Source organism: Schistosoma haematobium, chromosome ZW (genome assembly GCF_000699445.3).
Source record: "Schistosoma haematobium chromosome ZW, whole genome shotgun sequence".
Classification (NCBI taxonomy): domain Eukaryota; kingdom Metazoa; phylum Platyhelminthes; class Trematoda; order Strigeidida; family Schistosomatidae; genus Schistosoma; species Schistosoma haematobium.
The window spans coordinates 5,584,674-5,597,452 of NC_067195.1; the positions used below are offsets into that span (position 1 = coordinate 5,584,674).

General features: G+C 33.4%; 1 protein-coding gene across 1 annotated transcript; it reads right to left on the bottom strand.

Moving 5' to 3' along the window:
• Positions 1-277: 277 nt before the first annotated feature.
• On the bottom strand, positions 278-6,031 carry MS3_00001056 (uncharacterized protein). Its single transcript, XM_051208571.1, has one exon. The coding sequence runs from the start codon at positions 2,272-2,274 to the stop codon at positions 1,573-1,575; it is 702 nt and encodes a 233-aa protein (XP_051070220.1). The 5' UTR covers positions 2,275-6,031; the 3' UTR covers positions 278-1,572.
• Between the last annotated feature and the right edge of the window lie 6,748 nt (positions 6,032-12,779).

Consider the following 12,779-nt stretch of genomic DNA (forward strand, 5'->3'; position numbering starts at 1 on the left):
ATTATATATATAAATGGATCATTCCCATGAATAACTAATTTATTCGTAGTTAATTGAATGTTGATTCAACTTGACTTTAGTGAAGATAATGACTATTGTCTGATATTTGTTTAAACATAGTGCGAGGTTATTATCTTTCTGTATCTAATGAGATTTGATAGATGTTTGTTACAACATGAGAAATGATAACTCTTAATATAAAGAACTTAGATGTACAACTGTTAAATGAAGTTAATGAAAGTGATCTGGTTTTAGTTAGATATGTATACCAGTGGATGTTGGATAAGTGCCTATTGTGATATGAAGGTCCTGGGTCCTATCACCAATGGGGTTGTGAATCTGCACAGCTGAATGGTTCCATACTAGGGTGAAATATATGTTCAATACTTTCTACTTTTGTAGTGTTAATCGAACTTGGGCATGTTCATTAATTTAATAACATTGATGATATTTTGTCAACTACTAAAATTGTTGATCCCTTAAATGTTAACCTGGAGTTTTGTCTTTAATTATCCACTCAGTTAACAATATATCTTGCAATTCTGAAGTGCTCAAAGAATACACACTCGCTAACTCACATTATATGTCCTGGTCTAAAACAGAGATGTGATTTTTTGATGGGTCTTATGAAATCTATGAAAATGCATACTCATTAAATGATTTGAGGGGTGTTATATACTATTATTATTGTTCTGTTTTGAATAGATTACTTCTGCTACAATTATGGACCCATTGTAAATAGGTAATATTAATTTAACTTATTTTGCAATCACATGTTTGTGTATCGGGTTTCGAACTACATGTTTCTGTATAAAAATTGATGACAACGTCCTACCATTCAAACCGAGTTAGAATCCAAGCTCTTCAGTTGATAAGTTGTTATATCTTGTGCCCCTATCAATGTATAACGTAATGATACCACCAATTAGAGAACAGTGAATTATCGATCGGACCAATGACGCATAAAACATCAACGAGCAGTCTAGAGTCCTTATCGGTATTGCTTCCCACCTAGCCCTGCTTGTTAAGTCCAGAACACCAGTCTCAGCCTTTGTGATATGAATCATTTATTTTAAACATACTGAGTTTATATACCAATCAAACAGACCACACCGTACCATAAAATAGGAAACAACACTTGTACAAGATTTAGCCAAATGTGGCTGTGAAAAAGGGAGACAGAAACTGATAGACTGGGAATAACTCAGGAATGGTAAATCGTATGATAATAGTTCACAGGTCAAAATAAAGCTCATAATAAAAGTGACATGAATATTAATAGTTTAGTTACTTAACAATTACACGATAAAAATATACGCTTAGTATTGGTCCACAAATGAATCCCCAAAGTTATCATTCATTATGTTTATCGTGACATAACACCTCCCTTTTTTTGAAGATGCGGAGTTGATATTCGGATTTCAAATTTTCCGGGTTTATCCTCCCCCTCCAAAATAGTATTCGATCCTCATATTCCCAAGTTACAATTAATTTGACTTTATTTAAAACATATTTGTCGCATTGAACAGAGAATCCACTAAAAGTGATTAAATGGTGAGGATCAACAACACTTTATATGAGGTCACCAAAGTTTGATTCTTCTGAAACAGCTTCCTCAAATTTATTGAGAATCTCATTAGTAGATAGTGGATCACTATGATAATCATCATCCATCAAAACTGCATTAGGTTCTTGATTGTCATTTGATGCATCTGACATATTTTCCTCATTTTTATAAGAATTTTTATCAAGAACATGTGCGTCATCAAGATAATTCATATCTGGTAAAACTAGAGAATCTCGATAATTAGATTCCCGAGAAACCTCTATCGCAGAATGATGAGCTCCATCTGGTGCAGCTGTATTCAGTGTACTGCTCGATATGTTTTCTGTTTCTTTGTGGGTGATTACTGAGACAATTTCATGAACGTTTAACAGGGTATCGTCTTTTTGTGAGCTGGACAATTCACTGTTTGCACATACTGTTTCGAGGATAATGGGGTTTAAACCCACTACCAGGCATGCCTCTAAAATTGACAGTACTGGACCACTGGGCGGATCTTGAATGACTGCAGTTTCGTTTAAATTACGGTTTGTCAAGGATTCATGGAGGCTGCAATCATTTTCCAGCTCTGTGCGCAATCGAGAAATTAATCCAGCCACTTCTGTCTCATCTCCAAAGCATAGATGATTCAGCAGCTGTGTGCGTAATTTGACTAAGAACTCTAACTGACGCTCAAATACCAGCTGTAATCGATCGGAAGAGATAGCCATTTTCTGAATCAGCACGGTAATGAAAAATACTGCATGACGAATTAACAACCAATGTCGTTCCAGGACACCGATGACAAATCTGGATGCTGATTGCTCGAAATAATTACACTAAATTTCGTCTAATTATAGGCTGATCTTGATTTTTTATTTTGTAGATTGAGGGTTTAGAACTTTTTTTACCTCGTCGCTAATTGTTATAACGGTTAGTTTTCCACGTTTACACCTATGGGACGTTAATTTACCTTAAACAATTATCTACACTAGATTCCCTCCCAGTGTCTATTCTACAGGATTTCAACACAACTCAGATCAAGAATACGTGGTTAACCTGGCTAGAACGTAGATATGTTTCTACACTAAAAACCCGACACAATCCAACAACAATGAACAATCAATAATGGGTGAGTAATAATAATAATAATAATAATAAGGATGGGGGAATATATAACTCATCTGACACCTATCAAACTATCTACATGTCTGACTAAGTAGACAACCAATCATTATCATTCTCGCCCACCCATCATGAGTAAAACCTAAATAGGCGAGACTATAATTTATGAATGAACCAGTAAGATATAAGGTAATGGGCCTCGGATATTGGCGCGAAATTCACTCAACCATTTGGCTAAATAGAGTTTTCGCATTATAGCTGATGTCAGTTCGTGATGAAAACCCAAAATCTAGTTCCTAACCTTAATCATCTGCTGTAAAACATAATTCTAATTTCTCAAACAGGTTGAGAACCTTCATTTGGTCTTAGATATTAGGTGGACACTCTCAAGGTCAGTCTAGCTTAGCTCAAAGGTCGTCCATAAATTATAGTCTCACCCCCAAATAATCTATACTAAGGCGGAATAAAAGGAAATGTTTAATTATTTAAAACTTCATAATAGCCCAATAGTTTACTCAACGATACCTTAGAATTTGAAACAGTCAGCATTAGATCGGATTGTACCAAACTACTAAAATAATATGGAAGACTTTATTTTGTCATACCAAACACAATCATCAATGACTTTATATTCAAAGCTTAAAGTAGCTAATAAGGACTGTTTTATGGTACATTCCACTTTAATTCATCTAGTACCTTTTTTGTCTATTCATGACTATGGATCCACAGAACTTTGTTAAAAATATAAGTCTAAGGTTTTACACCAAATAAAATCAGTAGTGAATAAGTATTCAATGAATTAAACCTAACACTTTTAAGTGTTAAGTAACTGAACATCATCAAAGAGAATTGATGAACTAAAGCCTTGGTCTATTTAGCACTCATTAGCAAAGTATCTATCTAATCTTGAGGGGACTGATAATCCCGGTGTGAGATGCGAACATACCTCATTCATCACACCGCCTTACCAAGTTTATTATTATTATTATTATTATTATTATTATTATTTATTATTATTATTATTTAAACATATAAATATTAGCAGGGAGGGGCACCGGATACATATGCACCACACAAGTCACTTGACTTGTATGTGGGCTATGATACTGCCAGGGTTCCCAAACCAAAGCAAGTGCTTTTCTTAGGAGGGCCTTCGACCTCAATGCCTAATCCACAAGGCAGTGGAGCAACGTTAAGAGATGCAGTCTCATGGTAGCTAGTAACCAACAATTGGTTCATACTTCATTTTTCCTTCAGGATACTGGAGACCATGTACACCACTGGTTTTGAATGAGGGTTTTCCAACTCCCCTAGGTGGACTGTCCATATCCACCAACCCTGCTAAAGTGCCGAACATTCGGTTTTCGTCCTCTAAATTTCGTAAACAACAGTAATGCCGCGAGAATGCAGTGAGTAGAACTTCCCTGACAGTGGCTGTATACGCGTGGCCATGTGAGAGCCATTGAAGAGGGAGAGATGACTCTACCCACTCTTAGCCATACCAGGGAATTTGGAAGCGTAGACTTGTAACTGTATTACAGATCGTTTAATAGAATTCAATCAATACCAAAGATCATACAACAAAACATTGGTTATTATCAGATGGTCATCAAGTGTTTACACAATGTAATACTTTAAAATCCATATTTAAACTAATTTCTTTTAAACTCTTGAACAACATTTATAAAAAAATGATTGGAAAAACAACCCATCTTGAGTGGTTAATGAATCCGAAGAACCATTTTATTTATAATTAACTTTGTAAAGAAAACAATAATGCTCACAAGCATTTTTCTGATAAACTATATAGAACTAAAGAAGTTTACCATATTTTTAGTGATAAATTCTGTGGTTAGGCTGAATGGAATTGATTGATGAGTATTAAAGTCACATTCATTATAGTTTCATCCCACTTACATGAATTTAGTTTTACAAGAGAAAAGTAAAGTATATGATAAAATGAAGCAATTACAGGGTCAGTATAGGGATTTGTGGAGATTGTAGTATTTTCGCAGTTGAAATCACGAGCCAATCTAAGCTAGACAACCATTGAAAATCTGGAAGCACTAGACAGCCGTTTTATCCTAATATAAGACTGTTGAGAAATGCACATCCACCATCTCGCATGTGAGACTCGAAATCATCACTTTTGGTCTAACGCGCTAACGTTTAACCTCTAAACCACTGGACTGGTATCAAACGGTGTGAGTGTTTGACTTCAATCGATCCATGGATAACTGTCTCACACCCGATATGGATCGGCCACTCAATGTTTCCAGGTTTTTAGTGGTATTCTAGTTTAGATCGACTCGTGAATTCAACTATGACAATTATAATGTCTTAAACGAGAAATGAACAAAGTTGAAAAAAAACCCAGCACATAGATAATGATAATAATTATGACAGTAGAAAAGAGACAGAAAGATTGAAGGGAATGATATGAGATAACTAACTTCTCATCTAATATAATGATAATATACGTGGCTTTACTTTTATTGCATATATATATACGAAAAGACTCAACTGTCTGTTGTTCCGTCCACTTACTTTCATGTTTTGTTTTCTAGATAATTTATTGATAAGAAAGTCAACAATATGCCTGTTCACACTTTTTATTTATAACCTAGTAGTAGAGATAAAGAGAGATAGGGCTAATAAATAAACATATATACATATATATCATGATTTGCGTGATGAAATCTTTTCTATATAGGTAAGATATTGATAAGCAAAAAACATACTTTCATGCGTTTACTCAATAATCAATTGATATAAGTAATTTTAACCGTTGAATTCACGAGTTAATCTAACCTAAACTACCATTCAAAACTTTAAAGTATTGAACGATCGTTTCGTCCTAGTACGAGACTCCTCAGTAATTCGCATCTACCATCCCACATGAGAGGCTAGAATTCAAGACCTTCGGTCTCATACGTCAACACTTACCCAATAGACCACTGAGCCAGTATCCAACGATGTTAATGTTTAACATCAATCGATCCATCATCTTGCAAAACTCTTCATCCATAACTATTACACTCTAATCTAAATCTCTTTCACATATAAGTTCTAGATGAAAAAGAGAATGGATATAGTTGGTTGGTTAATATTTCCTCTAGAAAAAACACAATTATAAAGTTATTTATTAACTTCAAGAAAATTCATAATGTAACTATCATTGATAGACAACTTATGAACAAGTTTAAAGTGAGCTTAAGTAATATCAACTACTTATTACCTTTCAAAATAGGGTTATAAATGAGTGTAGGAAATAAAACTTAAGAATTATGGTTACGAAGTGCAATTATGTTTGTTTACTTTTTTTATCATGAATAAATTATAAACAATGATAATGTAATTACTTAAACATTGTAGAAACAAAATTACACCTTAGTAACTTAACTCTATCAACCCGAAATAAAGAATTAAAAGTCATGCCTACAAATTGTAACAGTAAAATAGATTATAAAGAAGAAACCAAAAAAAAAGAAGAAAAAAAACCAACGATTCATTCATGAAAAAATTATAAAATAGTGGCAAACAGGAAGTGAATACGGTTAAATATCGATCGGATATAGTTTTTTTTCTTTCTTTTTGAAATATAATAAATTGTTGTCAAGTTAATTGTATAAAACAAAAATATTAACAACTATAGTAACAGAATTAATATTGACCACTTGAAAGTTTATATTTCTGTAAGAAGTGTAGGAAATTTGTAAATATTTATTTCTAATGAAAAGTATTGACCAGTGGAGTTCAACCTAGTCTATTTGCGAGATAGTAACTAACTGATGATAATGGTGGATGTGTTGCTTGATTTCGTGGATTAGTTGAAGTTAGATATTAACACTGTTGAATGCCGGTCGGCTCAATGGTCTAGTGTTTAAGCGTTCTCATACGAGACTAATAGGTCCTGAGTTCGAATCTCGCGAGGCTGGATTGTGGATGCACACTGCTGAGGAGTCCCACAATGGGACAAAACAACCATACAGTGCTTTCAGGTTTTCCATGATGGTCTAGCTTCAATTGGCTCATGATCTCAACTATTGAAATTACTATAATATCCACAAAAACCCCTGAAAATATTTATTTGTTCAGTTAGAAAATGATTAAAGTTTATTGAGTAACTGTTTCATCCTTAGTTCGATATTTGTCAGTAGTACATATCTAATAGAATATAACTAATCTGAACTAAAAATCGAATAGTAAAATGTCTAAGTTTATGAATTAAAGCAATCAATAGTCGCATTGATAAACTTATTTGGTAATTATATGAACGAAGAATATTCTTTCCAAAGAATTCCTCATCAAGTTCTACAATCACAAATCCAAATGAATAATCCATAAAATTGGCCAGAATCAAGGCACAGTACATCTAGTATCTAGTGATATGCAAATCTGATTTCAATCAATCCACGAAGCTAGACAACTATCTTCTATTGCCTTATGTTGGCAACTTCACCATATCCAGCACGATTTAAGATGTCGAAAAAAATCCAACAGTCTCTACAACCCTTTACTGATAATTATCATTTGAAAATAGCTTCAACAATTTCCCGGGGTTGTAGTGAGAAGCCATGATCAGTGGAGTTCAAGTGTCGTGTATAAAGAAGTTAACTACCAAAAACAAAGGAAGATGACTAAGCAATATCGTGGGTTAATTGAAATGAGACTTGCACAACACTGGATACTGACTCAGTGGTTTAGAGGTTAGGGATGTAGGTACGAAACGGCTGTCTAGTGCTGCCACGTTTTTGTTGGTTTTCTTAGACCTGTTCGTTATATCATTAAACTTCAATGATCAGCACAACCCTATACTAATCATGAATGTTTACGGAGATTGGGGTTGCTAATAATAATAATACATGAACGAAATATTCCTCGTGTACACTTAGAATTAGAAACAAAATTTCAACAAATACTGACTTATTATTAATATGCTTTAAAATTGGACGATTCATAATTGCATTATGTAGCTTAATACTGATCAGAGTAAATTTATGTTTATTTTATATGTAATAACCACACTTAACACTATGAAAATCAATTTGATTCACTGAATATTATTCAAAGATTGACTATTAATGCTTCTAACCAGAGAAGGGATTTTGTGGATGTTATAGTTATTTAATAATTGAATTCATGAGTCAGTTGATGCTAAATTACCATGGGAAACCTGGAAGCACTGGACGGCCGTTTCGTCCCAGTATGAGACTCCTCAGTAGTGCGTATCCACGATCCCGCCTCGCAAAATTCGACGTTTATACAACAATACATTGATGGCTGGTACTTTGTCATTTGAAGTAACAGGTAAATAACATTTATACAATGAATTTCAAATGATCTTAATATGCAAATCATCTTGTGAGTATTGATACAACTACGAACGTATAAAATATAAGTATCGGAAACATTCTCTTATTCCAAGTTTTAATATCGTGCTGTTATAAATTTGTAAAGTTAAAGAACTGCATAAGAAGTTTGATAGGATCTATATTTCTATAGTGTTAAGTACAGTTATAGATAACTACGTCAAGCTCTAATGATGTTTGCAATCAATCGCGATCTTAAATTCATTTACTTCAGATGATACAGTCTTCACGAAACCATTAAAGTGTATATTAATCATTGATCTGTTAAAAACTAGATTCAAGATGAATTCACATATTCTATTGATAAGTCATAATGTATCAGATCATCGTATCGATGATAGTAAATAAAAGTAGTTGTAAATCACAATAGATCATAAAATATCCACTGAATAGTTCAAAAGTCATTATACCAACTAATGTATTGATAGATTCTGACTTTCATACCATGATAAAGTTTTTAACTAGAATAATTAATTGATATTACTGTGGTGTATGCTCACAATTGACTGATCACTGGGTGGTGATCAATGTCATGCTTGTCTAGTCCTTATTTAGTGCAGATCGAATGCTATCGACCATGTTGCAATGTGGCCACCAGTCTAGCATTCGATCTGCACTAATAAGGACAAGACACGCATGACATTGATCACCACCCAGTGATCAATCAATTGTGACCACATCTCAGTCCTACAGGAGGTCGGTCGCGGCCCGGATAGCTCAGTGGTAACGTCTCTGACTGTGAAGCTGGGTGACACGAGATCGAATCCACCAGGGAGCACCAGTTCCCTCAAGATTACAGGTACACCTTGCTGATGAGTGCCAAGTAGCACGAAACCCGGGTCCAGGGTTTCCTGTCGACTACCTCCAACCACCATCTAATTTGTAATGTATGCTACTTATGTCTGTCAATATAAGTAGTTTGTATTACAAATCGTTAGTGGAAAGCCTAGTAGCAGAAGACTAAAAAGGACAATTTGAAAAAGAAAAACGGAAATAAGAAGTAATTATGACTTGGAAGAATCATACAGAATTTGATGGATAAATAGGTTGTCTTACCCCCCCACTTGCATTCTCATTCACAACATTAATGCCTGTTTAAATCAACACACTAGTTGATGTTAATTACTTCTAATTTACATTGAATTTAAATGTCAAACAGATATTTACTTATTTTATAAAATTTTGTTATATTACATAATTGTAATCATTCTTTGTAATAAATTATGCAAATATTACATATTATAATGATATGCATTTAATTGACAACTAAATGAATTATTGTTTTATACAGTGACAATTATATTAAATGTTTACATAAACAATATGAACTATACTAAAGAAATGATAATCATCTATGTTCATTTTTAATATTGAATTTAAACTAAATAACTGATTATTACTATTAAAAGTGTTTCTTTTAATACTTTAGTGGATAGCTAAAGTAAACGAAATTGACTTATGAATATGATCCAGAAGCTACATTGTTTTTTGGTGGTTTTATTCTCTGAGCTGAATGGTTTGGTCGTGGAGCTTTCATTGTTCTTCTGAACGATATCATCAGCATAAACTTCAGGTAGAATTGAAGTGTTTGGATTTCTTGACATATGGTTCACAGATTGTTTTGTAGACCTCGATGTTGATTATTTAGAATTGACCTTTAGCCTGTCATTATTTATTTCTTTATTTTGATTGTATCTCCCATTGATTTGATTTTTGGTCCTATATTTGTGCATGATTTTTCTGACTGGTTGATAGATTCGATTGATTTCAATGTTTTTCTGTTGATTTCCGATTGACTTGAGTGTCAAGGTTCTGAGAATTCTCTGATGTTTTTAGAATCCCCCTTTAGCCAAAATTTCAAAATTTTCCCAAACGAATGTATGTCCACAGTTATCCACATGAAAAGGAGTAAACAATGACAAGTTAAAGGTCAAAAATAACCAATCAACATCGAGGTCTACAGGATAAGCCGAGAGTCAAATGTGGAGAAATCCGGACACTTCACTTTAGTCTAAAGTTTGTGTTGATGATGTTGCTCAGAAGAACGATGAAAGCTCTACTAAATCGTCGACCATGGTTACAAATTTTCGCTACATTATTTATCTTGATGAAATGAGACTGATCTTAAATGATTGACTGAAATAAAACAAACTTAAGTTTTTGAACTAACTATACTTCAGAAAATAATTTTCATTGAGACTTCTTAACATAGATTCAGTACCTAAAAAAAATCTAATGAGTTTTTGGTATAAAGTTGTTTATTATATGGTACATATATTCACAGTTGAATTCATAATTCGTTCTAAGCTAGACCATCATTCAAAACCTGAAAGCACTGGACAGTCGTCTCATCCTAGTATGGGACTCCTGAGCACTGTACATCCACGATCGTGTAAGCAACACCCGAAACAAGGACCTTCGGTCTCAGGCGCGAACGCTTAACCTCTAAACCACTGAGCCGGCATCCAACGGTGTTAATGCCTAAATTCCACCAATCCATGATATTGCGCGACCGTCCTCTATTGTCTTCAGTGAGTAAACGCCTGAGTCCCGCGTGCAGGATCGTGGATGCGCATTACTGAAGAGTCCCACACTATGACGAACCGGTCATCCAGTACTTCCATGTTTTCAATGGTAGTTTAACATTAATCTATTCGTTGTTGCTAAGAATCATTTATTGTATTGGGAACTATAGTATTGAATAGATCTATTATTATTTTACACAAGTAGTGTATGAGCACGACAACCGAAATGTTCAGCTGTTCGTTCTTATCATAGTATCAATGAAGTTTTTAAAGAATATTTTTTCTAAAAAAAGTGATAAATCATTAATAGTTAATAACTACAACAGCTGACAGTATGAAATAAAGGATTACTGACAAATTTATAACATCCAAACTTTGAATTTGACAGAGTGCATATCATTAATAAGAAATCGAATTAAAACCCTTTGATCGACACTTTTCCAATAAATAATGTTTCTAGTTAAATGCATAATATAGAAGAATGGATGTTAAACCGCAACTGACGAATGCGCACATACAGGCAAATATGAAAAAGAAGAATAACTTTTAAATTATCAGTATGGATTTGTGGAGATTATTAAAGGTCATTGATAACACGACACCGATTAGATACCTGAAAGCACAGGACAACCACTTCGTCCTAAAATGAGATGATTACAAAGGGGACCAAATTCATATCCTTCGATTTCGACCACGAACGCCTAAACCTTTAGACTACTAAGCTGGTAATCCAAAGATTTAAAAGTGAAACTTCAAAAAAATTTACAATACCGTTTGATCATCAACTGTCTTTAGTAGAGTACCTTCAAGCACATTTAAACTTGAACATACATGACATCTCATTAGAAATTCGTAAACTTTCTCTCAAAGCTCATCAATTATAAATAAATTATAAGCATCAGTATGAATATTTAGCAAAATTATTAAATGTTATTAGGATAATCAACTGATTTAAACTTTCTATTTCTATATTTACTACAAAATAAAGAAACATATACGTCATTAAAGAGTAAACTGTCGATTTTTTTTGTTTCTTTTATATTCACTAGTTTATTTTATAATCTCCTCAAAAATAAAAATAAAAATTGTTTTTTAATCCATTAAAAACATAATTACGTTTTCCAGTTTCATTTCAGATCTAAACAGTTAGAAAAATGAAAAGCATGTTTTATTCCAAAACAAAACAGAGAGAATACTTTAGGAGAATTCGTTAAGTTTGCCCATATGCAATATATATATATATATATATATATACAGTATTCAGTTTCTAGAAAATATAAAAAATCTTTTCAATACATTTTTGTGTATATCAATGGTATAATCGATAATAGGAAGGGAAAAAATCATAGTAAATGTAGTATTAGTAATAATAATATTATAGTAAATACCGTTGCTATCGTCAACAAGTCAATAAGTGAAAAGTCTCCTTATATATATATATATATATATAATACAAAAATAGGTAATATTATACGCCCAAATAAATTTATTTTTATGTAATCAATAAAATTTTACTTGTATAATACAATAAGGTAAAAAAAATTTTCACAATACTGATTTAATTAATATGATGAAACGACCGTCCAGTGTTTCCAGGTTTTCTATGGTAGTCTAGCTTCATGATCTCAACTATTGGAATTCCCAAAATTTCCACAAAATCCCTTTTGATACTAATCAACATATGCTCACTAGTGACTGACTTCAAGATGTATATCCTGGAGTTGTAGTGAGAAGCAGTGACCAGTGGAGTTCAACCGGGTCTGTTGTGAAATAGTAACTCACTGATGACAGTAGTGGATGTGTCGCTCAGTTTCGTGGATTAGTTGTATTTAGACATTACCACGATTGGATGCCGGCCGGCTCAGTTGTCTAGTGATTAAGTGCTCGCGCGCGAGACCAGTAGGCCCTGGGTTCGGATCCCCCCAAGGCAGTGTCGTGGATGCGCACTGCTGATGAGCCCGCAATAAGACAAAACAGCCGTCCAGTGCTTCCAGGTTTTCCATGGTGGCCTAGTTCCAAGTGACTCATGATCTCAACTATTGAGAATACTGATTTAATTAATATGACTCTTATTTAGAAAGTAAAACAAAAAACAAAGAAAAAATTGACTAATTTATGTATTGGAGTTATGGATCAAGAATTTTTTTATTATAAAAAGGTATCAAATGTAGCAGTTGATTAGTCGAATCGAAATAGACAACTAAGTATTCGAAT